General features: G+C 36.2%; 3 protein-coding genes and 2 pseudogenes across 4 annotated transcripts; 1 reads left to right on the top strand and 4 right to left on the bottom strand.

Moving 5' to 3' along the window:
- Nucleotides 1–1,878: 1,878 nt before the first annotated feature.
- Nucleotides 1,879–2,942, bottom strand: LOC120184691 (peroxidase 31-like). The gene has a single exon (XM_039189086.1). The coding sequence runs from the start codon at nucleotides 2,929–2,931 to the stop codon at nucleotides 1,936–1,938; it is 996 nt and encodes a 331-aa protein (XP_039045017.1). The 5' UTR covers nucleotides 2,932–2,942; the 3' UTR covers nucleotides 1,879–1,935.
- Nucleotides 2,943–7,932: 4,990 nt separating this feature from the next.
- On the top strand, nucleotides 7,933–10,319 carry LOC120184702 (cyclin-D1-1-like). Its single transcript, XM_039189095.1, has 6 exons — nucleotides 7,933–8,489; nucleotides 8,768–8,854; nucleotides 9,378–9,476; nucleotides 9,573–9,774; nucleotides 9,847–9,977; nucleotides 10,085–10,319. Exons 1-6 carry the CDS (start codon nucleotides 8,238–8,240, stop codon nucleotides 10,283–10,285), a joined length of 972 nt encoding a protein of 323 aa, XP_039045026.1. The 5' UTR covers nucleotides 7,933–8,237; the 3' UTR covers nucleotides 10,286–10,319.
- A 5,768-nt stretch (nucleotides 10,320–16,087) lies between these two features.
- On the bottom strand, nucleotides 16,088–17,777 carry LOC120184689 (annotated as a pseudogene).
- A 1,573-nt stretch (nucleotides 17,778–19,350) lies between these two features.
- Nucleotides 19,351–21,158, bottom strand: LOC120184707 (annotated as a pseudogene).
- Nucleotides 21,159–23,197: 2,039 nt separating this feature from the next.
- LOC120184695 (WAT1-related protein At5g40240-like) lies at nucleotides 23,198–24,827 on the bottom strand. Of its 2 annotated transcripts, none has more exons than XM_039189089.1 (7): nucleotides 24,577–24,827; nucleotides 24,405–24,503; nucleotides 24,201–24,350; nucleotides 23,903–24,119; nucleotides 23,661–23,819; nucleotides 23,441–23,592; nucleotides 23,198–23,337 (listed from the first exon to the last, which is right to left on the bottom strand). In XM_039189089.1, the coding sequence occupies exons 1-7, from the start codon at nucleotides 24,747–24,749 to the stop codon at nucleotides 23,199–23,201; spliced, it is 1,089 nt and encodes a 362-aa protein (XP_039045020.1). In that variant the 5' UTR covers nucleotides 24,750–24,827; the 3' UTR covers nucleotide 23,198. The 2 variants fall into 2 exon arrangements, with proteins under 2 accessions (XP_039045020.1, XP_039045021.1); XM_039189090.1 differs by having other exon boundaries at nucleotides 24,201–24,314; nucleotides 24,438–24,503; nucleotides 24,577–24,824.
- Nucleotides 24,828–25,837: the final 1,010 nt, after the last annotated feature.

The raw sequence follows: 25,837 nt of genomic DNA, 5'->3' as shown, positions 1-25,837 counted from the left end.
AAGAGATATTATGTTATTAAAATTTAATTGAATTATTTTTTTATTTTTTATCACATCTTTTTTATAGAAGCAATTAATTTTATTCAAAATAAGAAATATCTCAAATTACAATAAATATTTACAATTACAACCGTAAATTAAGCACATAAGTAGGTAAATTTCTTATAATCGTTGAAACAAAACTGGCAACTTAAGATCATATAAGGATCATACAAGGAAAGATTAAATCTAACCAAGAAACTCAGATAAAGATAGATACAAATATATCTGATCGCATCAACAAATGAACCACAAAAGGAAATCAAGATATTGAAAGACCACCGAAAAGTCACAAATCAAACTCGAGCGACGTGAAAAGCTATCCACGAATCCAAATTAGGTATCCAAATCTAATCCGATGGTCTAAAGCAAGGAAGATCAACAAGTTATCAGATAAGCTCCATATTGATCAGTTGTAACAATGTCTAATAAACCCTTAGAAAAAAGATAAATTGAAAAAGACCAAAGAACCGAAAAATATGCCAAAAAGTATAAGAAAACATGTCATAAAAGCATATGAAAACGTGCAACACAGACAAAATTATTGAAAAAAAAAGAAAAAGAAAATAAAGATGTGATATAAAAATAATAATAATAAAATATATTGATGGCTGGCAACCAACATTAATGTTGATGCCGCCGCTGATCAACAAAGACAAAAGAAAGAAAGAGATCAACAGTACATCAATGAGAGAAAATTAGATTTTAGGGTTTTTTTTTATAAAATTAATAAATATAATTATTACATAACATCTAAATATTCAAGCTCATAGCTACATTGATAGAAGCGGTTAATAAAAAATATTAATATTTAAGGATTTTAATTAAAGCATTTTGAAGTTCAAAAATTAATTGAGAATTTAAGTCGTAGTTTGAGAGATGTTCAATGCAACTAACTTATTTATTCATAAAATAAAACACAAAATATTCGATTAATTTAATTATATTTTTTATTATAATGATACATTTAATTCTCAATATTTATAATTTTTAGATTTAATTTTAGTTAATATTTATCATCAATATTTTCTTCTTTCTAGTAAAATTGGTGTGTTTTTAACAAAACTAATGATTGGGCCGTTAAATTTCACTCTTATGGGTTTCTGTATTGAGGGTCGCCATAGGGCTCTCATCGTCGAGTTTATGCCGAATGGACCGCTTGCATATCTAGAGGGTTGGAATATAAGGAATTAATTTTTTAAACTAAATCCTGATTTTAATGATCTAAGATGAGTACAAAATGATAATTTAGGTACTAAAACGGGAAAATTGATAATTTAGATAGTAAACACGTTAAGTTTTTAATTATGAGGGTATCAAAATGAAATATGGTTTGAAAAAATTAAAAGTTTAAGCACTAAAATGAACCAAAACTGATAGTTTAGTTAATAGATGCGTAGTTTATCCATCTTTTTATTTATAAATCGGGATAAGGGGATAAAAAAGTCAAAAAATATTCTATTAAACTTGATTAATGAGTTGTCTTCGATCACTTTGAATCTTTTAATTTTTTTATTAAACTAAAGTAATTACAAAGTACTAAAGTAGTATTAGTTACAAATATTTTTAGTTATTTGAAAATGAACGTTCAATCGCTCTGCTGTAGTTGTTTGTGCTCGAATCCGTGACTTATAGGAACAACAACGATTTGTTTAATTACTGAGATAAATTGATTCGTGTTTTAATATGTTAATTTAACAATCGAATCAATCACGTAGCGCATATAATATTTTTACAGCTCTTATATTATTAAGAGCACGCAAAGGGGGGTTATATAAGAACAACGTAAAAATATATACTTGGGGACAAGTAATTCTCGCAATTCCATATAATATTTTAGGATTAAAAACGCAATAGTATTTAAGTAGTGTATAAATCATGTAATGCGATCCATCATCAAATCTGAATTGTATTGAACTGATCGCACCTGCGCCTTACGTCCCCAGCGTTATTTTCCTTCACCATGTAAACGCTCAATTTACGCATCGAATGAGCAAACATGTCGAAAAACGCCGTCTGGTTCGCGGCGTACCGGTCGACGAATGGCTTAGTCCTGGGGTCAGTCACCATGGCCTGATCGGAAGACAACAACCCTAACCCTCTTTGCAGGTTCTTGTAATACATGTTATCGAACTTCCCCGGGGTGTACACGTCGTTGAAAGCCGACATCGCCGGATCCTTCGTGTAATTATGACAGAGTTTCCTCAACCCTTGTGCGTACGTGGGGTTATAGGACGGATCAACCTCGGACGTCTTGCTGAAGTGGAATATCCGGTTGGCGAACTCTTTACAATGGGAGAAACCGATGGTGTGTGCGCCGACGAGAGCTACCATTTCTTCGACGGAGAAACCTCTGGAAGCGAAGAGAGCGAGCAGGTCGTTCATCGGAGTCAAAGCTTTGGGAAGGCTTTTATCGACCATCGCCGGATTAGATTCCCTGCTGTCTTTTCTCCCCAAGGGTACTTCGTAGAACGGGCCACCGACCATCACAACGAGGTCTCTAGCCGAAACGGCGAGGATGTCGGCGCATGAGACAATGCCGGGACATTCGAGCTCGAGAGCGGTCTTGACACGAGTGATTAAATCGAAACCGTCCCCGGCAACCGACATGTTGCTGTCGGCATCGAGTTCGGATTTGTTGAAGGGGGTGGAGGCAATGAGCAACGATGCATCGCAGCCGTTGACGAAACAGTCATGGAAGAAAAGACGGAGGGTGGCGGCGGCGGTCGTGGGGTTACTGAGTTGCTTACCGGACAAAACCGTTTGCAGTACGTCGTGAAACTTGGGGCATGTTTTGCTGTAGTACTGGGTAGTTAGTGCAGATTCTGTCCATGGGAGGAGTGAAAGGAAAGAAAATAACGTAAAAACCAAGACGATATTGGGAAGGGCCATATTTGCTATGAGAAATATGAAATAATGGCAAGGAAATGAAGATGGCGATCAGCTTCTTTTAAGAGATGATGAAGAGGAAGAGAGAATTTTATGGAGAAATTCATGTGTTATGAAGTATATTATGTATATTATTAACGGTTGTTGGACTAACGTATGACCGATGAACGGTCAGCGGGGAACCTAGGGCACCGAATTTGTCTCCCAAACGCCAATCCATGGCAACAAATTAACAATTTTATTTAAGCTGAATGAGGCTATTAGGACATCCAAGATCTAAAATAGGGTAAAGAACACAAATGGTCCCCAATTATAAGGTACTGCTTTATTAAGTCACTCGACCATTAAAAGTTACAAAATGATCATTTGACTATAGAGTGCTATTTTTTGAGTCATTCGACTATTAAAAGTTATAAAATGGCCACCCTACTATTCATTATGTTCTAAACTCGTCTTTTTATGTTAAAAATTAATGATATTTTGAGATGAACGTTAACTTGATGATTGTGATATGATAAAATTTGATCCCAAAATCTCAAACGACTATCATATCCCAATCATCATGTTGACATCCAACTTAAATAATCGCCAATTTTTAAACATAAAAAGGACGACTCTAGAACATAATGAATAGTCGGGTGACCATTTTGTAACTTTTATGATCGAGGGACTCAACAAAGCAACACTCCATAGTCGAAGGACAAAGTTGTAACTTTCAATAGTCGATGAACTTAATAAAACAGTGCCCTATAGTCGGGGGATGATTTGTGTTATTTACCCTATAAAATGATGGATACATTTTTATGTTCATATTTAAATTTTTTATCGTAACTTTTTAATAATATCAAAGATTCAATCTCAATTTCTTATTAGAAGTATAATGCATATTATCATTATTCTCGACACAAGTTAATAAAATGCTTATGCACCAACAACCGGTTGATCTAGTGGAATGAGGCACTAGGTCCCTTACGCAAGGTCTGGGAGTTTGAATTCTGGTGTTTTCGAATGGAGCAAATTGGGTTGAGAGGATCGCCCTCGCCTTTGCAGTACCCGATCTGGATTAGTCGATCAATAAATCAGATATCAATGATCAATTAAAAAAAGGCTTATGCATATTTATGAATAGTTCAGGATTTTTCAGCCTTTTGATAGTACATAGGTCCTTCATTTGTTTACTCAGCTCATCAGCTCCCACCATAATTGTTGCAACTTTTGTTCTTGAAAAACTTGACAGTCTTATTGAATTGATGATCAAGGTGTCTTACGGGAAACAAGCTCAAGCACGTCTCTTTCTTTATTTGACCTACACAATTTATCGTCCCGAAAGAAAAACGAGCCAACGTAGATATTATGGCAACTGCAAGTCGCCGACGGGCTTGGCCTGCGATCCGACAGGTAACGTGATCACTGAATAAATCTAAACCAGGAGTAGGGAGCCTTTGTCTCTATAATGTGGGGAAAGGAATTGCAACAGCTCACCATGCTTCCATTATAAAGTTGGATGTGAAGGAGTCAACAGCTTATGGTGCATGTCTACGGCTTAAAGCAGGGAGGGGTTAAATCAAATCATTCAGTCATTGCATGATCGATGGTTCTTCTTAGCCTTTTGTGAAGGTCACCGACTATGTTTGCATCATTATTTATGGAGGAAAGAAGTATTAATGTCACCCTAACGATAAGTTAATCTAGTGAGATAAGATGTTAGATTTTTTAGGTAAGGTTAGAAATTCGAATTCTAACGTTTACAAATGGAGTAAACTGGTTTGGAGGGTCACCCCATAATGAGTCTATATATAAAACTTCGTACTCGAACGTGAACCTCTACATATAACAATCATCCATTCAATCACATAAACCGTTTGATTCGTGTTGATTTAGTTGCTAGAATATCACATCATCACATGCATTAATTTTACAAAATTCATATGTTAAACTAAAAGCAAAAACATCAAATCAGAGCAGAGCAGATATTAAAATCGAGTCATTATTTATATGATCATTGTGTGACTACACGAGGGAGGATGGGACATTGCTAAATTTGGCATTTGTGGCAAGATACAACTATCTCTGTTTGAATTAATTGGTTAATCTGTGTTGGTTTCGAGGATGCAACAGTGTTGCATATTTTCTATGTTTAAATAATTAAGGCTCGGACGAAGCTCTCCCCCAATTATTGTCATTCCTAGTTTTATATGATTTAGAAAGTTCTATTGTGATAGAACACAATAATTAATGCCCGTCCAGTTCGGTTGGTAGAACACAAGGCTCTTAATCTTGTGGTCGTGGGATCGAGTCCTACGGAGGACATTTCATAATCCAGACGTCTCTCAAGGAAGCTGCTCTCAACCTAACGTTGGGGGCAGCATACTATCATGCCTCCCCCTTATCCCATTACATATGAGAAAAAGGGTCATCTAATTATTATGATATAAATTTATTCTAAATATCATTAAACTTTAGTAGAGAATAGTTTATATCATTGAATTTTTTAAATAAACATTTTAAACTTCTCAAATATGAAAAAATCCTCAAATTACGAAAAATGATAATTTTTTTGTTTAACTGCATCGATTTTGAGAATATTTGATGAAAAATAATCATAAAAAAATTAGGAAGGAAATGTCAACGTTTTAATATTGATTTTGTCACGAATGACAATTGTGATGGTCGATGATTCACTGCTAACAATGGTCGAAAAAGTACAATGCCTATAACTGGAATGTTTAAAAGTTTAATGATAAAATTAATACATCTTTTAAACTTTACAACTAAAACTACATTGTTTGGGGCATCAATAGCTACAACAAAACGACATTGTTTTGTTCATGTAATTGTGTCGTTTGGATTTTAACGATTTAATAATATGATTAGAGTCAAAATTAAAGTTTGATGTTATAATTAAAATAATTGAAAGTCTAATAATATAAATGATGTATCGCCCAAAATCTAGTGATATCTGGTGTAGTTATTCTTATTATTATAATATTTTTTAACAAAATCTTAATTCAATAAATATAAATATCATTGTTGTTATAATATTTTAGAGGATGTAGAATCATTTAAATTATAATATTATTTAATTTACATATTTGATAGATTATACTTTTTTGTGTGGATAATTCTATTTCATTACCCAAGAAGCAGGAAACTGCTACAAGATACAAAGTCAATAAACAACACTATTAAGCAAAGCCATGACAACAAACATAGCTAACCCAGGTTGCGAAAGAAAAGAAAACAGCAGAACAAGCTCTGCTTAAGCAATTCCCCATTTATCACAAAGAGCAACATTGGTCGATTATGTTATGCTAAAAGCCAAGTTTTGCAGGCGGATTCGAATGATTTGCTTGATGTCATCCATCACATCGTCCTTGGCTCTATTCCTTTTACCAAATAATTTGTTATTCCTTTCCGTCCAAATGTCATACATGTGACTAGTCCAAGCAAGCTTTAGAACCCGTACAATGAGAGACTTGCCTTTAAAAAATCGAACAGCCCAGGCCAGCTCACTGTCCCAACAGCTAACTCCTCGGTTAATGCCACACAATTCAAGGATGGATCCCATAGCTCCTTAGCAAAGTTGCACTAAAAAAATAAGTGTTCTATTGTCTCTACCACAGTGCCACACAACAAGCACTTTGTCAGTTTCAATGGTTAAGCCCATATGCACGAGCCTAACCCGAGTAGGCAGTCTATTTAGCATTGTCATCCATGCTACAATGCTAAATTTGGAAATGCGCCAAGAGAACCAGATCAGGTGGTGCCAGGGTACTTTAGGGGCAATAGCACGCAAATCATCCCAGACTTGCCTCGTGCTCAGATCACAAATTTGACCCGAGAAGAGGTGGGCAACTTCAGGCCTGATTTCTAGTAAGTGTTTGAAATTCCAGCTAGCATTTGTAGGGATTTCCATCTGCCAAAAGTCAGCATTCCTAATTACATAGGAGTACATCCAAGCCACCCAGAGATAACCTTCATTATCAAAAAGCTTTCTAATAAGTTGCACAATACAAAACTTTCCAACACCCAACATCTTGCAACTCCAATCCCCCTTCAGATTTTATGAGACAAATTTTCTTCCAACTAACTCTTACACCTTTAGCAGGCACATCCGACCCCTTCTAAAAGATGTTGGAATATCCTTCTTGAATATACTTAATTTAGATATTATATGATTTTTTTTTTCGTTTTGGAATTTTACTTCTCACGAGATAATGAGAAAAAATATATTATATAATTCAAGGTATATGCTTACTTGAATATCCTTCTTAATTTATACATAAGTATAAAAATAAATTCAAAGAATCGTTTATATACTAAATTTATATAACACTCAACTTAAGTTAATCGATTAATAGATCAAATATTAATGTTTATGAAATTTAAATATAATTTTTATTTTTAAAATCTAATATAATTCATAAATAGGGATGAGCGTTCGATCGAGTCGAGTTAAAAAAATTCGAGTTATTCGAGTTGACGAGTCATATTTTACAACTCATACTTGATTTGAATTTTTTTCGAGTTAAGTCGAGTCGAATCGAGTCAATTGAATTTCTGTTTAAATTTAATTATAAATATTTATAATATTATAATATTATTTGATTACTATTTAAGTAACTTTCTATAACCATATATGCAATATAAATATATTTCTTCCCATTTTTTTCATACATCATACAAAGTCTAAGGAATTGACTCAAACTTGAAAATAAATCTATTAATTACTAATTTTTTTGAGTTATTTGAGTTGCATTTTTCAGCTCGATTTGAATTTGAAATTTTTTTCAAGTCGAGTTGAGTTTATGAAATTACAACTCAAAATCAATTAAATTCAATTTTTTTCGAATCGAATCAAGTTAAAAATCTTAATTTTTCGAATCGAATTCTGCTGACTCTTATTTATAAATATTTTAAAAAAAATCAAACCGATAACTTCTTTATTACCTTCCGAAAAAAGAATCCCCGTTTTGCCCGGCAAACTCTTACCGGCCAACCAACCAAACCCCAGAAAAAAAGAAATATACAAAATAAATAAATAAACAAATAAAACCTCAGATATTTATATCTCAAACTAACTGATGGAATCGAACTACCAAAAACTGCGATCCAAAACCGATTCTCTCCCTTTCCTCCTCCTTTCTATTCCTCGATAACCACAAGCACAAGCACACGCGCACCCGATTGTTTAACAACGCCGTCGTCGCTTAGTACTAAATCGACGACGTTTATGGAGAGAGGATGAGGCATAATCGACGGCCACGATTGCCGGCATCCATATTATCGTCATCATTACCACTTTCGACATGTCGGTGAACTGTTCCGATCGTTTCAGCGACTTACTCTGCGGTGAGGACTCAGACGAGGTATTCTCCGGCGAATCATCGGCACTTTCGTCTGAGCTTGACTCTCTGGCGTTGTGCCTCGAGGAATCCTCTATCGCCGGCTTTATCGAACACGAAAGAAACTTCGTTCCCGGATGCGATTACTTGGCTCGGTTTCAGTCTCAGTCTCTCGACGCATCGGCTCGAGAAGAAGCAGTTGCATGGATTCTGAAGGTGAACTGACTAAAACTGTACCTCAGTACTTTGACTATCTTTGTTCATTGAATATTACGAAAATACAGCTAGCGCAAGTTAGCAGAATTTTCACTGTTTCGCTAAAAAGCACTCTGTATGCTAGGCGTTCAAAACCGAAGTAAAGAGATCTAATAAAAGCCGTTCGATGGACGGAGATGAATCATCGATTGGCGGCTCCAACTTTACAACTTTTTCCATTTCACCTTTTTTTCCCCAATCAATAATGCTTTTAAAATTATCTTTTTGTTTGTTTGCAGGTACAAGCATTCTATAATTTCCAGCCTTTGACGGCGTATCTTTCCGTCAACTACCTGGATCGGTTTTTATATTCTCGACGCTTGCCGGTGAGTTTTCTTTTTTCCCGTCACTGATTAGTAAATTAATAATCATTATCTGGATAATGATAATTTGAGTAATTAAAACTCTGACTCTTCAGTGCAATTATGTTTCACTTTTCAAGGTCGATAAAACATTTGAAAAAGACTTGAGTATCAAATAAATAATTAAGAATAGCTAGACTTTTTTGTTTGTTTGTTTGTTTGTTGAATCTAACAGTGGCTTGCCTTTGCATTTACTACAATAGGAGACTTTTACTGAAGCGTAATTATTGACCTTTCCTTAAAGACTTTTGTAGTAGTAATATTTTTCTTTATGATGGCATGTATATATGTACTTTCATTAAAGTTATACTGGAATATAATAATATTATTCTTGTTTCTTTGACCGGCAGTTGGTGTGTGTATTGTTAATGAACTCAGTAAATGTGCATATAATTCACCCTAGTTATTCATTATTGTTTTATTATTGACGTTATGATGAGCTGTGCTGATTAACAACGAGATGCCTTTTTTTTTCAACACTTTTCAGCTAACTAGTGGGTGGCCATGGCAACTTTTAGCTGTTGCTTGCATATCTTTAGCGGCCAAGATGGAGGAACCTCTTGTTCCATCTCTTTTAGATCTTCAGGTATATTTCTTTTTGTTAAAACTTTTTCAGGGTTGTCTTTTTTTTTGTTTTATAAATTCCATTGAATGATCATTAATTAGTTTGCTCTTTATGCAGGTGGAGGGTGCCAAATATATTTTTGAACCCAAAACAATTCGCAGAATGGAACTGCTTGTTCTCACGGTTCTGGACTGGAGGCTACGATCAGTAACGCCGTTAAGTTTCATTGATTTTTTTGCTTGTAAGGTCGATCCATCAGGAACATTTTTGGGGTTTCTGATTTCAAAGGCAACGGACATCATCTTGTCCAATATCAAAGGTCTAGTTATTTCATTTTTCATATATCCATAATGAACGAATAAAAAGAAACTTGTTTGCTAATTGTGAACAGAGGCCAGCTTTCTTGAGTATTGGCCGTCAAGCATTGCTGCTGCAGCGGTCCTTTGTGCTGCCAATGACATCCCAAACTTGTCCCTCGTTAATCCTGAACATGCCGAGTTATGGTGTAATGGACTAAGCAGAGTAAGCTCAATGCTCAACTAATGTGTAATTAAATGTCGTAATTCTCTCAGTTTAACAAAGAAACGTTTTGTATTCCAACTTGGACAAATATCCATTTGTTTTTGCAGGAAAAAATCCATAGCTGCTACCGGTTAATGCAGGAACTGATAGTTGACAATGGTAGGAGGAAACCGCCAAAAATCGTAACGATCAGGCCAAGAACAAGGTCCAGTGACTCATCACTTTCATCTTCCTCGTCACCTTCTTATAAAAGGAGGAAATTAAATAATTGCTTGTGGGTAGATGATGACAAAGGAAGCTCCGAGTAAGGGGGGTGTGGGGAGTTGGGGAAATTATAAAAGATTAAAAACGGTGGTCCAAGATGTCTAGAAAACCTCAATATTTTTTTTGGAGGGTTTTGTGAGTAAATTGACCGGAATGATAATATTAGATTATCTAGTTTTATTAATGTATGTGTGGAATGAGGTTTGGCGAGTTTGCATTTTCCCAAGGGAGTGGGAATTTGTTAAATAATAACAATAATGGTTAGTTGTGTGAGAAATTAGGGGAAAAGAGAGATAGAGAGGGCCATGTTTGGGATTGAGGAGGTTTGAAATAAGGAAGGGATGGACTTGAATTGCAAAGCCTACATCGATTATTGAATGAAAGAGAGAGATGGCCGACGGGTCCACCCGGGACAGGGCAGGTTAGGCCGGGTTAGGGATTGAACGGTTCATCAGAAAAGTCAAGCAAAGCTTCCCCCATCTAAGGCCATCGGTATCGTTTTACTTCAACATCCGCCTGTTTTTTTTTTCTATTTCGGTTTCGCAACGCACAGCTACATGGAGGAGGAGGAATAAATATTTTGTTTGTTGGATTTCTTTGAGTGGTTTTCGTGTGTACACTCCTATTTGGTATGTGTGACGCACGCGTGTCCGAGCACTGGGCTTTTCGTCCGGTGGTGATCGTGTGCGTGATGTAACACGTGTGAATAGCTCTTATTTTTTTCATTTTTTTAAAAAAATTCCAAATAGAAGAAAGAAAGAACCCTCTTTCATGGCCATTGTTTGGCCGAACACATGAGAAGAAAGGTCTTTGGGGCCTTTTTTCAAGCGTGTTGTATGCGTTTGATTCGTGGATGAAAATAACAATAATCAAATCATTTGCTTATATGTAAAATGTAATTATTTATTTTCATATTGTTTTCTTTCTGCGTCAGTACGTGATTGACAATACATTCCTAACTGTATCCCGATGAAGAAAATGAATGCATTTCAGTGGAATTTTGTGGTGGCAACGCTGAGTGAAGGGACTAGGACTCGGCCCCGCAGCCAATAAAGTCGGTTCATCTATGAACATCATCCCCTTAATAGTTGGCTATCGTGACAGCCACATGGTTGCCTGGCTGGTTTCCTCCCTTCCTTCTTTAAGTGTCTCCCAACTGCCAATAGAATCATAGTTTAATTGATACTTATTGATAAGAATAAAATGATTTATGATTATTATTAATGTGGTTATTATTAATTTTTGGTTTAGATGGGAGTCGTAGTTAGTGGTTGAATGGTTAGTCGGTATCTATGTTTTGCGTCTTCATAAAGAGGAGTATAAAAGTGAATATGAGATGATTTTATAGTGAACCATAATACAAGTTTCACGTGTAGGATTACGATAACTACTTACAGATAAATGTAAATTTGATCTGATAGTCTGTTAAAAATCATATCAAGAGATCTTAACTTTTCGAAAGATGTTTGATACTAGAAATTCTTTCAAGAGATATTCTCTTCATATCATCGAGTTATAGATAATAAAGTATCTAAAGTTAATATAAGTTTTATATTAAAAGAGCTTCCAACTCTTAACTGTTAAAACTTATTTAAATGGGTGATAAAAGGAGACCAATACATGGAAGTGGGGGTAGAGTGAGATGGACATTGTTTATAAAAGCCAAGGCGTGAAAATCAATCCCCTTTTTTCATCTGCGAATATTGAATTGCAATTGCACATGATGGCAGTTCTCTTGTGACATTACAAACAGAAAATGTCCATTCAAGTTGTCATTTAGCCCTTGATCCCCGACATAGGTTATATATAACACCGTCTTTTGCCTTGCATGAGATAATAGAATGGCCCTTTACCAAAAGGTAACCATGCATTTTAGCTAGGGCAAACTAAACTAATGGCCATGCAAATTGCAAACCTTATCACTCAAAAAAGAAAAAGAAAAAAGGTTTGTGTGCCCAGTTTCCTCCATGGGTCACAGTGACAGAAGATCTGGTACTAGGTGACAATTCTTCACCAGTACAGTTTTATCCTACTCTCTTGGATCTACTCTCATTTAACTTGGGGAATATATATATATATATATATATATATATATATATATATTATTTTCCATTAATAGAGGAAACTTTGATGTTGAAATAAAATAATTAAAATTGAACTGGAATAAATTAAGTCGGGAATCTTCGAATAAAATCCTGTGTTTCCGCCATCGGTGGAAGCTAAGTGGGAGACGTGGATTTGGACTTTTATCAAGATATATGTTAAAACTAAATGCATCCAATCAATCAATAAAAAGATAATCAGATTAGACGTTAAATTGTAATTTGATTTTACATAATGTCAAAAATAGAAATTAGCCATTAAAATTTAGGTTAAACTACATTTAGTATCTAAACTATCAATTTTGATTCGTTTTAGTATCTAAATTTTCAATTTTTTTAAAATCATACATAACGTTTAGTTTTTGTTTCATTTTAGTATCTTACCATTAAAAACTTAACGTGTTTAGCTCCTAAACTATCAGTTTTGCTCCTTTTAGTACCTAAACTTTTTTAAAAAAATTCAAAAATTGATGTTAAATTTTGAACATGTACTAAAATGAAACAAAAGCTTTAGCTATGATTTTGAAAAATGGAAATTTAAGTATCAAATTGGATCAAAACTGATACTTTAGGCACTAAACGTGTAATTTACACTAAATTATTTGGTTTATGATGTGATTTTCAGTACATGTACAGGTGTTGGATTAATCTACAGCTTTATATTTTCGACAATTGTTAGAATGAAATGGCGTAATTATTAGCCAAGAAAATTTGTAGTTTTTAAATATATTTTAGCTAAAAGGGTCGAAAGGTTATGCATCTCTTCTTTTATCTTTGAACTGAAAAAACACAAATGCCCACTCCTTTTTTTTTTTATTTTATCTAAGAACATGATGCTTTAAAGTGGGGGAATCCTAAGTTCAGCCCTAAAAGCCAAAATTTCTTTTGCACTACTCCAGAATCTGGCCAATTATTTTACCAACCTTTTCTTTATATTCTTCTCATTTTTTGGTATAATCGTAACTATACGATTCATTGATCGACTGATTTGGAACATGTACTATAGACGTACATTACAAAGATTACTCTCTCAACTCAAACTACTTCATTCACAACACCATAAATCGAACCATGAAATTTGTTTAAGGTATATAATGTCTCATATCTCCTCCATAGCAATTTGGACTTTATATGATGGCAATGACAAAATTGGAGACCCCTTTTGAAATGATGACTTTTCTCTTTAGCCATTGGCCCCAAATCAAAGCTAGAATGATATGTTGAGGATTTTAATGGTGATCTGAATACTAAGACATACATTTGCCATTTTCATCCACTCCATTGGCCACTTTAAACCAAAGGAAAATGTCCCCATCAAACCTTTCACAGTTGCTTAACTAAACAAAGTAAAAGCGGTCTGTTTTTTTTTTTTTTGGTCAGAGGTCAAGAAGCGGGGTGAATATTGAAGTATTGGTATGGTTTGGCTGCGCCTCAAGTGGTTTTGCAGTTGTGTTTGTTGAGATTTCAGTTTGTCTAACTGAATTTGTTTTTTGCCTGTTACCTCAAGTTGGGCCAAACTCTTATGTTGGTTTAGAGAGGCATTTGGGCTATATAAATTGAACAAGAGTAAGGGAGCGAGACCAAGTGTCTTGATGCCCACATTCACTGCTTCTAATTGTTTTTCACGTTTCTTTTATTGTGTTTTACAAGTACCATCAAGTGTCTTGGATGGTTCTGTGGTCGTTCCTTCACATACGATTCTTGATGAAAATGGTGAACTGGTGGTCAATCCTTCCTACCGACAGTTCAAGAAGCAAGATAACTCTTTTGCGTCGTGGTTATTGTCTACCATCAGTCCATTGATCTTGCCGCAGTTGGTGGGTGCTCAAACTTCATCGGATATATGGGGTACGGTCATGAAACTTTATTCAAAGCTCACTACTACCAAGGTCACGAGTCTTCATGGTAGGCTTCGTTCTCTTTGAAAAGGGGATCTGTCGATTCGTGAGTATGCTACACAGATCAAGGAGATTTGTGACCTATTGGCTACGAGTAGATCTTCAGTCTCAGAGGTTTAGCAAATAATCACTTTGCTTAATGGCTTATCGTATGAGTTTGAATCGTTTGTTGCTGCGATAACTGTCAATCGTGAATCGTATACGTTTGACATAGTTACTTCAGTTCTCATATATGCTGAAGCTCGTGTTCAGGGTCTAGCCAAGTTGCCAGTCGGTATCAATCTGGCCAGACATGACCGTGATAAAGGTTTTGGCGGTTATCGGTCTAGGAGTGAAGTGCTCAGAGTGGTAACAACCGTGGTAACGATCCATGTGGTGGTGAGTATAAAGGAAGACCACGACACCAGTGTTAACTCTGTGGTAAACTTGGTCATCTAGTTGATCGCTGTAGATATAGGTTTGATAAGGATTTTAAAGGTGTTGGACCAGCTCGCTCAAAATCTGATAAGGATATGGAGGTTAATGTTTGTAAATTTACTACTGGTGACACTGACAATTATTACAATTCTTTTTTTAGTACGTCAACGGGATCGGAGGTTTCGGCTGGGGATGATTCACATGACACAGCTCATATAAATTCTCTGGATGCTAAGGGAGTTCTTTCAGTCTAGGATAGGCATTCGACGTAAAATCGTATAATTATATGATCGGTACGAACAACACCATCACTTTTAAACATCAGGACTTTCTTTTTGTATGTAAATTTTCAGACATGCATACACATGTATGTATATAATATACCTATGAAGTTGATGTTTATGTAGATACTTTTGGTCTGACAAGTCGCACATGATGCAAAGGAAGGTGCCAAAATATCCAATTATCTCAAATGCAGTCCAACTCAAAATCCCACCTCGGAAAATATTTTTCCAACTTAACGACAAAGGGAAAAAGAAAGGGGTGGGCATGCAGGGGCAGTAGTGATGAATCCAAAGCAGTGGTGAGAACAAATGTACATAATATTTATCTTTCCACTTCAACTGTTGAATCTTGATCCGTTGCTATTTGGAAAAATGGAAGTTTTATTAATTAATATAGCTTAGACAATATATGTTCAAAGGTTCTCGTAATGATCTCTCGTATCCTTACCGGTGTTTGAATCTGTGACCTTTAAGAAGAATATCGAGTTCCTTAACTACTGAGGTCAATCGGTTCGTACAAGTATCAAAGATCTTTACCACACTCGATAGTAAGATCATTGGTTACATGCAACGTGCACTGCCGATGAAATCCCTCCTATTGCTTTTCACAAAGAGAAACGTTACTATAAGCCCAACATATATATACGTAGAGTACCTGTAAATGGATTATAAAGCAAGATTTCCAGTAAATCAAAACAATAATCCACTTCCCCCTACTTGTACTGGTTTCATTACCAACCAATTGATCTAAAAAATGGTAGAGGTAGCAAAATTTTCCATTGCTATTCGCCTATTCCAGAAAGATGACTCCTTTAGGGCTTATGATGTTCACAATCATGAAAGGGAGGTGGAGAACAATTATCACCATGCAGAGTTTTACAGAAAGAAGTGAGAGCCTAGAGGCTTGCACATGCACTTAGACTGTTCGAATGCTGAACTAAGGGATTCATAGGAGCAAGCGGCCGGAAGGAGCAGGCCTGAAGTCACACAGTAGCATCATATTTAAAATTCAAGGATTGAATTAAAAATTAATGACCACAAGTGAATATTTATAAAATGAAAGTGACCATTTAAATAATATACCCTATTAATTTTCACACTTAAACTCTTCAAGACTTCAACCGATGGTATTGAAAAATCAATTATTTTGACTCAATAATCCAAACCCTTCATATTCTTTTCATGCGTCTTTATCAACTTCCCATGGTTATAATGTTTCCTCATATTCTTCATTAGAATCCTTATTGTTCATATGATACAACTTCAACCCATCCTGAAACCCACACCCAGGCCTTTTGCATTTGTGCAGAAAATCGATTGGAGTTCCTTCACGCATTCCGGCATCGAGGGTCGCTCTCCGCTGTCGATGCGGACACAGCGTGATGCCAGGTTCGCGAACACGGCTATAGATTCAATCGTGTATGAATTTCAAGCCATGTCCGGATCGATCACCTTGCGTAACTTCTTCCGGTCGTTCAATATGTGCCTTACTTGGAGTACAAGGTTTTGATCATTTGACCCCTGGTTTATGTCGACCGCTCTCCGTCCAGTCAATAGCTCCAGAAGAACGACTCCGAATGCATAAACATCGCTTTGTAACGTTAGTTTCCCGGTCTGTCACAAAAAAAAGAGTAAAGTCATGTGGAGAAAAGATGTGCGATAGTTCCGTGACCTGAATATGCATACCGATGTATATTCGGGATCGAAATATCCGAATGTCCCGATAACTTTGGCCGTCACATAAGTCTCTTGACCCTTTGGCATCAGTCCGAAATCCGATATCTGTGAAGAGTAGAAAATCGAGTCGTCGTTATGAATGTTTTCTAATCTCAGTGCCCCGTGAAAATGTACCATGTTTCGGTTACCTTTGCTTCGAAGGTTGCATTTAGAGGGACATTGGTGGACTTGAAATCTCAGTGAACTATTGGGATTCCAACAGCTGAACTAGAATGGAGATAAGCAAGTCCCCTGGCTGCACCAAGTGCCACTTTCAGCCTTGAAGGCCAATCCATTTCGTTTCACCCATACCCTATTCGAGCAGTTAGATATCGGTTAAATGTTCAATAGGCGAAGAACTTTATCGGAAACGGATTCGAGTTGAAAACCGACCGTTTAAATGATCCTGCAGGTTCCCTTTTCTCATGTGTTCATAGACTAGAAACCTGTGCTTCCCGTCTGCACAATAACCTATCAACGAAACCAGATTCGGATGGTCGTGTCTGCTCAAGATATCGACTTCTACTCGGAACTCGCGTTCTCCTTCTGCTTCTTTGAACGGCGGCAACTCCATCTTCTTGATCGCAACAACCTGATCAGAATACAGAAAGAAAACAAATGTACTTATTGCCATAACGATTCTATGCCGAAACAACATTATGAAAGTTAACGTATACCTCTCCTGTTGGCAGGGTGCCCTTGTAGACTCGGCCGAATCCTCCTTTCCCAAGAAGATTCTCATCACTGAAAGAGCATGTCGCCGCCTCTATCTCCTTTAGCTTAAAAACTGATGAACGTCTCTTCGTCGGTGCCGGCGTTGATCGTCGATTTGCCAGTACTCTGCTGGTTTATAAGTCCCTGGCAAGTAACATGATGAAACCTAAACAAGTGAAATCCAGTTTGTAGAGAGGGACACACGATTTTATCTTATTATCAACAACAAATACAAAAAACCATTTAAATTATATGAGAATTTGAAATTTTCATGTAAACCGCCCATGCAAGTTTTCACGAATGAACTAGTTATCACATGTAGCAGAGCAACGTACAAGGATAGGTATGATTTCTGGGATTGCTTCTCCGGAACTAATTCCATGCCGAGACCAAACCTAAAGACATTTGTGTCTCCTTGGCCGGATTTATCTCCGTTCGATGATCGGAACGGCGGCTTTTACTACATGAAACAAACAACAGGACAAAGAATATGAGGAAATGGGTTGGTGTCATAAACAGATGACAAAAAAGCTCACGAAAAGATGAGATTTTTAAGTTGGAGAAAATTACAGAGACAGGTAACTGAGAGACATGTACTTGAACGTCAAGAAAAAGTTGGGTTTTTGCTTTTGCTTTTGCTTGATTGCTTGCTTACCTTTCAATGTCTAATTTGGTATTGGTTTGGTTTAGAAGCATAACACACATTTGTCAAATAAAATACTAAAGTCCATAAAATCTGAAAATATAAGTTTATTAAGGTTTGAAAGTGAGCATTTCGCGAAAACGTTGGTCAACAAATCATATTGAGTTTGTTTTCGAGTTACAGGGTCATACTGAGAGGAATAATAATAGGAGGACGACATTGGTTTTTTTCAAAAGTACATGGACTTATGGGCAATTTTGTCATTTTTATAATCTTTTAGGATGTTGATTGTCTTATTTTTAGGACTGATTATGTATTGTTAAACCCTTTTTTTCAAGAATAGTTGTAATATGTTCATTTAATATGTTTGTGAATTGTTACTTTGGTTGTAATATATTAGTTTGGTATATTTATGAATTGTTACTTTCATGTGCTTCATACACTATTTTGATCATTTTTCTTTTAAATTTGTTAATTTATGTTTATATTAAGGTCTATATAGTATTACGAGATTTCATAAGATTTTTATCGAACTTATCAAGTACCGAATCAAATCAAGTAGAAGTCGAACAATTTTCGAGTCGAATCAAGCATTGCTTAACTCGTGATCAACTCGCTCGCTAAATACTCATAATCATGTTATCAGGTTCAAATCAATTTGATACATTAACCCAACTCAACCGAATCCATCTTTTATACAAAAATCCTATGCGTTCAATTCATGATATATCAAAACCCGTCAAATTTAAATCGAATATACATGGCGTTGGACCAAGAAGCCGTGGAAGTTGGGGAGCAAGGTCGAATTTTTAAATATCATGTATAATTTCAAACACAACGCTATACAGTTATAAAATAGTCATTCGATTATGAAGTGTTACTTTGTTGAGTTTCTCGACTATTACAAGTTATAAAAATAGTCACCGACTATTCATTATGTTCATAACTCATCATTTTCTATTAAAAAATTATCGGTCGTCTGATATGAATGCTAATACGATGATTGGGATATGATAATCGTTTGAGAGTCTATGATCAAATTTTATTAGATCACAGTCAGTGGGTTAACAATGAACTCAGAATACTGTCAAATTTTTAACGGAACATGACGAGTTTAAAATATATGAATAGTCGAGTGATCATTTTGTAACTTTTAATAGTCGATGGGCTTAACAAAACAATACTCTATAGTCAAAAAAACTATTTTGTAACTTTTAATAATCGAAAGACTTAATAAAATAATGTACTATAGTCGGAAGATCATTTGTGTACTTTATCCTAAAATTTAATTATCACACCCGATATGGACATTTATGAATCCATACACCAGAAGTCTCAATTGCATTGCCCATGACCATCCCTAATTAATGCTACACGAACCAGCTCTGAAACACCATAGTGAATACTGTTTGTGAAGAAGGTAACACCAAAAACTGTGGCAAAGACTATCCCAAATGGCTTGAACATGGGCCTTTCGTTCGTGTACATGCTAAATGAACGTTGCTACGGTTAATGCTGCCAAAGGCCCCCTATAAAACAATTTGATGTCATTGAATCCGTCGTTAAATGAAGTTTACTTAGCAGATTTTCAGGTTTTCCTGTATCCTTACCGTCGAAACAACGAGTAAAAGGTCTTGTTTGTGTATCAATTTCCAAGCGTTTATGTCTCTCTCCATCAACAGAGAGAAGACCAGACACTGGAGAGTCCCGACCGAGCTGTAAAACGAGGCCACTTTCATCACTTGTGGATATAGTTTAACAGTCCCAAGCTGAATGATATTCCATATTGAAACGGATACGGAGGCGGCAGCTAGGAGAACACCGCCGAGAACCAAACGATCCGGCGCCGAGTAGATCACAAAAATGTGGGTTCTTGTTGAAGTTGATGGTGGTTGCCTCGGAAGAAGAAGGATTTTTGTATAAATGGGCCTTTGTATACTTCTACTGCAATGGCTCCGATAATCGAGACCGAGGTGCCAATCACTTGGGCTTGGCTGCTGGTGCTACTCCAATCGGGCTTTTTCCTCCTATATGATAATGAAAACGTCAGCCAACTTTTGGAAACTGTTTACTTATTAGTTACTATTAATTATTAATAATGTTTAAATTAGTATCAATATTTATTTAAATGATTATTTTAGTCCTATTATTTTTGGTGCATCTTAATCTTAAATTCTTAGTCAAAATGGTTTGTGTTCAATACATGGCTAACATTACACTTTCACGTGTGTTTAATTATTGATGTCTTACATACCACCTCATCACATCAGATGATGTATCACATGTCAAATCATTATCTTAGATGATATGTTACATGTCATATTATCATATTAAGTGACGTGACATATACCATGTTATCATCTTTGATGACATACCGCATGTCATATTATCATATTAGGTGATATGATATGTACGGTATACTACATCATCAACTTAGGTGATATGTCATATATTATATCATCAGCTTGAGTGACACTATACATAAAATGTCAATATCTTAGTACATATAAAAATATCAACTAAGATAATGAAGTGTTAAGGATTAAAATATTAAACAAGAAAATATAGGGATCAGAATAAACATTCAAACTGAGAGCTAATTTTAACAATATAACTATTACTATCATTCCCATGAATCATGCATGTGTTGTTGTCATCATCATCATGAGTTTTCCTTCTTTTTTTCTTCCTTAACTGAAAGAGATAACGCCAAGAAAAATGTGGTTTTGGGAAGAAGAAGAATGCAAGGTTCTGAGATATAGCTATCCTACAAATACATCAGAAAAATAACTAAATAAGAAATATACGCTGGAGGAAGGGAAGGTGAAGAGCGACTGGTCTGCTCTGCAAATATCAAAGAAACAAAGATAAAGAAATGGAAGAGTGCACAAAAAGGAGAAAGAAAGATGGAGGAGAGATTCCAGCAGTTGAAGGCACCTTTCCCGATGAAAAATGAAGGAGAAAGGGAGTAGCAAGAGAGATCCAACAGCATTGGTGTAAACCACAAACACAAAAGGGCTCATTCCGGATGTTATGGCTGTCTTGGCTAAAACAGTGAGTGCTATGGTACAAGCTTCCATCATCACCATCGCCGTAAACGGTGCCATTTCACCAGCTAGTCTTTCTCTCGTCATCAGCACCATCTCCCCCTCGGTTCTGCCGATGAATGGAGACGACAAAAGAAGAAGAGAATCCCTGGTTTGGCCGCGTGCTGGCGTGTAATGTGCGGGCAATTGTGAAAAAAGACAGAAATTAAGCTTTGTTTTGTGAGAAGACAGCTAGTTGGATTAGCCTTTCAAGTGTGGGTGAAGGTACTTGGGGAGTGAAAAAGCGACTCGGGTGACTGACTCTAGGGCTCCAAGTAGAGGGGGAGATGTAGACGTACTACTATTCATATATTAACAGCCACAATCAAAATGGTATTTGATTTTATGGGGTTCACTGGGATGAAGCTTTGTACTAGACATTGATAAAGGCCCTACGTCTAAAGCATGATAATAAGCACCAATGGTCCACTCAACCCAATTTGATTAATTTAAACATAAAAAAAAAGTCCTTCAAGTAAGGCCACCAACAGCATTTTGTACTTAATATCCATTTCCTTTGTAGTTTCTGTTTTGTTTCTCCAAAATCTTCATCTGGGAAGTTGTTTGAACAAATTGAAGTCAAGTATATAGGGATGGCAATTTAATCCGAATCCAACGGATTCCGACAGACCCTAATCTGATTCATTGTCATCCCTATCAATACATCAGGTTTTAAGCATCAGTTGAAGAAACGTGTGCTTTAACCAGGCCAACATATCATTGTAAGTAGAAAACTACATGGCTACAAAAACAGGCATCTTGTACAATATTGCAAACCCCATGTTGGGAATTAATGAGAAGATGTGTATCAAAAGTAAACCACATCTCCAGGCTGCTATCTGTTCATCTTATTGGGCTAGATTCTTGGCTTCTTCAGAGTAGTGGACTTATGGGAAGGCCAGTACGGAATGCTCGATATCTGAGCAAAGGCCCGAAACAAAGCAATGAACCAGGAGCAAGGGAAGATTAACAGCTTCGAAATAGAGTATAAAAAAGGGCTTAGGGTCAACCACAATGGATAAAAAAACCCATGCATATGATGCATTACAACAAAACACAAAGTATAATTATTAGATCTATCTAGTTTGTTTGACTTACAAATAACTATAATATTCCTATGACTGATAAACACTAAAGACTACTATAAATACTCTTAATCATGACTGAAAACGAGGATCAAACTCGCACTATCTCTATATCGCATTTTTCTCCAATATTAATCTTTTTAGTACAAAAATATTGATCGATGATTGTTCATTCACCTGCATCATGTTAACCCATAGACCAAAGACAGATGAGAAGCGCTTGAAAGCTAAAACCAACAGCATCTTTTGCTTAAATCCATTCCTTTGTAGTTCCTATTTTGTTTCCCCAAAATCTTTATGAAGGTATTTTGAACAAATTGATGAAGTATATCAGGTTTTAAGCATCACTTTAGATATCAGTAGAAGAAACATGTGCTTTAACCAGGCCAACGAATCAAAATGCAAAGATATTTCATTACAGGTAAAGGCAACACGACATTCCGGGCAAAAAGCTGCAGCTACATACAAAAATCCCTGGAAACAGACAAAAGATTGAAATGCAAAGATACTTTCCGTACAGTAGAGCTAACACATTTCCCCAAGAAACAAACACCTTCAAGCCAAGCCACGACTAGTCCTAGTCCTAGCCTGCTGTCATATGTACTTTGTTTCCCATTTTTTTCTGTGAGGATTATCTTCTCTTATATGCAGGTTTATTGGACTAATATGGGAGACTATGTTGGAAATGAGCTTGAGTTTAATTCCATTGAGTTTACCCGATTCTCCTTTTACTTGTATTTGTTTTTACATTTTAAATATTGGTGAGAATATAGATTAAATTGAATACCATATGAAGTTTGGATTTCAAGCTGTGAAGCCTAAAGAGCTTAAGGGCTAGTGACATAATTTACTATTGGCTTGCAAACAAAAGGGTAAAAAGAGTGTGGTTGTCGAAAATTAAACAAACATGTTCACAAACGCTAAACGAACCGAATACAAATACCTTAAAAAATCTTAAAGTAACTGTATAGTAGGACTGCTTTGTTGGATTTACTACCACCTTTTCCTTTCTTTATACAGAAGAACTTTTATCATCTGTCCTGCTTTGCAGGAAAGGGACTTCATGGCTTGCTGATCCCAAACTCTCCTCTTTAGCCTTTCCCCACAGCACACCATAAAATCCACTCATTATAATCACTGCACCAATTACCCTACAATGGAACCAATCCACAATTAACCATCAATTAGTTCCTACTTTCCATAATATGTTGAACCATTTAAAGCACATGTTGATGCTTCAATTTATTCAAATACCTTCCCAGAGAAAGGTCTTCTCCCAAGAACACAATGCCGATAGCGGCTGCAATGACAATGGCCAACGGCTTGAACATAGAAACGTAGAGAGGTCCTGCTTTCCATAGGCACCACGAAAACAAGCTGATTCGAAACGTAGTCGCCACTATCGCCTGCATAAACAACACCATGTAATGAATCCTTTGATCTGTGACTTAAGTAACAACTATAGTATGCTTACCGAGTATAAAATTGCAAACAGGCCTATACCAGGCCTTATTTTCCAAGCAACGGGGTCCCTGACTAGAATCAACGAATATATCAACGAAAGAATCGCATTGAAGAAGCAAAGATAGAACATGACAGTTAATACTGCAGGGAACTTTTTCAGAACCATTGCCTGCAGAATTCACAAAGGGTGAAAACCAGTGAATACTGTATTTATATCTCTATAATATCATTGTTAGGATAATGTATTTATACCTGTACAATATACCATGCAGAAGTCATAAAAGCTTCAATTGCAAGAAGAAGCCCCCCAAGGATCCATTGTAATTGTGGAGATGAAAGAAGCTGATGAGACAGTCTCAGAATTGTTGGTCCCTTGTAAAATGTCACTACAAATGCCCCTGTTATGGAGATTATGGTTCCAAAAACCTTGGCTTGGCTGCTTGTGCTTCTCCATTCAAGCTTTTCCATCCTGAATGACGAAGAAGGAAAGATTTCGAGTATAGTTTTACAGATTAATAAGGTGATAAGCCAACTCTAAATGAAGCAAAACCTGAAAATGATGGCTAGTATGAAGGTGAACGCTGGAATGAGGTTGAGCATGGCGGTTGCCATTGCAGGAGAACTGTAGTCTATACCTGCGTATCCGCATAGCTGGCCGATACATCTGCATTGATAAAGATGTGAAAAAACTATGGGTTTTCAGTTTCTTCTCCTTCTTTTGAACAATGATCCATTAAAGATGATAGTTGTGATCTTGAAATTGCAGGAGAAGAAAGAAGGTACAAACCCAAGCAAGGAAAGTAGAAAGATCAATCTATACAGGCTGGAGGAGGTCCATGGAAGACGTACAGATCTGTAAAACCTCAGAATTCAGAAACACACAAAGAAAAACGAATCGAAACAAAGATTTCGAGCTAAATTTGTACCTGTGGAATACAAAGGAGCAAGGAAGGAGAACAAGGCTGGAGAGAAGATTAGAGTAAACAATAAGAACATATTTGTTAACCCCACTAGACATTGCTGCTTTGGTTATCACCATGCTGCTAACTTGAACTAAAATCACCATTATCATTCCCACGAAAGGCAGCATGTTCCCCATTTTTTCCCTTTTGCAAAATCTTTATCCCCTTTCTCTCTCTCTGTCAAACTGTTACATATATGAAGTGAAACTTAACATGGAAGCCATGTTTTTCAGCTGAATGGACCCAAGAGAAAGTCGCTGTCTCTCATGACCAAATTTCCAGTGAAAATAATGAATAATTTCCGAACTCATTTATTGTGAAACGGTACTCATCAATGCTTACTGGTCCACATGGCTACTTTTTTTCAAGATGACAAGAAAAAAGAGGGAACGCGTTAAGTAATTTAAAAAATACCTTGGTGTTACTGGGAAAGAATCAATGGGATATTTCAAGTTTATTGGTATTTTTAACGTTGTTTGCAAGTCTGATCCTTTTGTTCCGTCCTTTAGTGCATTAATCACTCTACCAGTGCTTTCATTGGTTTACCTAAAGATTTATGTTCATAAGTGAATTGCAGTGTCACTTTTGCATATACCCAAAAGCATTCCTGGAGTCTTTATTTCTCCACTCCATCATGTAAAGGGAAATAACAAAAAAAGAAACTTTTTTCTTTACCAACAATTTCATTAAAAAGTAAACTCCCACAACTGGGCATGCAGTGAAGGATGAAAGAAGTTGGGAGTAACTCCCCTTCAAACATCAAGGAATCACAAACAATTTCATTAGGAACTCGAAAACCAGAATAAAAAAAAAAACAAAGTAAAATGCTTAATGGAAGGCAGCAGCTTCATCCTGCAAGTGTTGGAGAAGTGCATCCATGCTGCTTTGTGTTCTGCCTTATCCCTCACCCGTACACACACCTGCATCCAATTAACGCAGTTACCATGGATTCATCTAGCTCTCTTTTTTTACTTGAGAATCATAATCAGCAGCAACGATACACACGAGGAGGCACGCATTTGCAAAGGTATGCAAATTTATTAAAAAAGGCACATAAATCTATTCAGAAAGCATAGGTTTGACAAACCTGCTTATTGTTCACTTCTACTTCTCCTACAACCAAAATATAGTTGTATAGTGCCAGCTGAGCTTCTCGTACCTGCGTTCTGACACGAGAAACAAGCGGGGGGACAAATTGGTTACTTCCAAAATATACATATAAACC

This window comes from Hibiscus syriacus, unplaced genomic scaffold, assembly GCF_006381635.1.
Source record: "Hibiscus syriacus cultivar Baekdansim isolate YM2019G1 unplaced genomic scaffold, ASM638163v2 tig00112926_pilon, whole genome shotgun sequence".
In the NCBI taxonomy this organism is placed as follows: domain Eukaryota; kingdom Viridiplantae; phylum Streptophyta; class Magnoliopsida; order Malvales; family Malvaceae; genus Hibiscus; species Hibiscus syriacus.
The sequence above is the reverse complement of the archived record's forward strand: the minus strand, read 5'-3'. Positions and strand labels throughout refer to the sequence as shown.

Coding starts and splice junctions, on each gene's coding strand:
- LOC120184691 (XM_039189086.1), bottom strand. CDS start 2,931: ATGGCCCTTCCCAATATCGTCTTGGTTTTTACGTTATTTTCTTTCCTT.
- LOC120184702 (XM_039189095.1), top strand. CDS start 8,238: ATGTCGGTGAACTGTTCCGATCGTTTCAGCGACTTACTCTGCGGTGAG. Junction 8,490..8,767: donor CAGTTGCATGGATTCTGAAG/GTGAACTGACTA, acceptor GTTTGTTTGCAG/GTACAAGCATTCTATAATTT. Junction 9,978..10,084: donor GGTGTAATGGACTAAGCAGA/GTAAGCTCAATG, acceptor TTGTTTTTGCAG/GAAAAAATCCATAGCTGCTA.
- LOC120184695 (XM_039189089.1), bottom strand. CDS start 24,749: ATGGGGAACATGCTGCCTTTCGTGGGAATGATAATGGTGATTTTAGTT. Junction 23,820..23,902: donor CTGCATGGTATATTGTACAG/GTATAAATACAT, acceptor TGAATTCTGCAG/GCAATGGTTCTGAAAAAGTT. Junction 23,593..23,660: donor TGTTTGCAATTTTATACTCG/GTAAGCATACTA, acceptor TTGTTTATGCAG/GCGATAGTGGCGACTACGTT.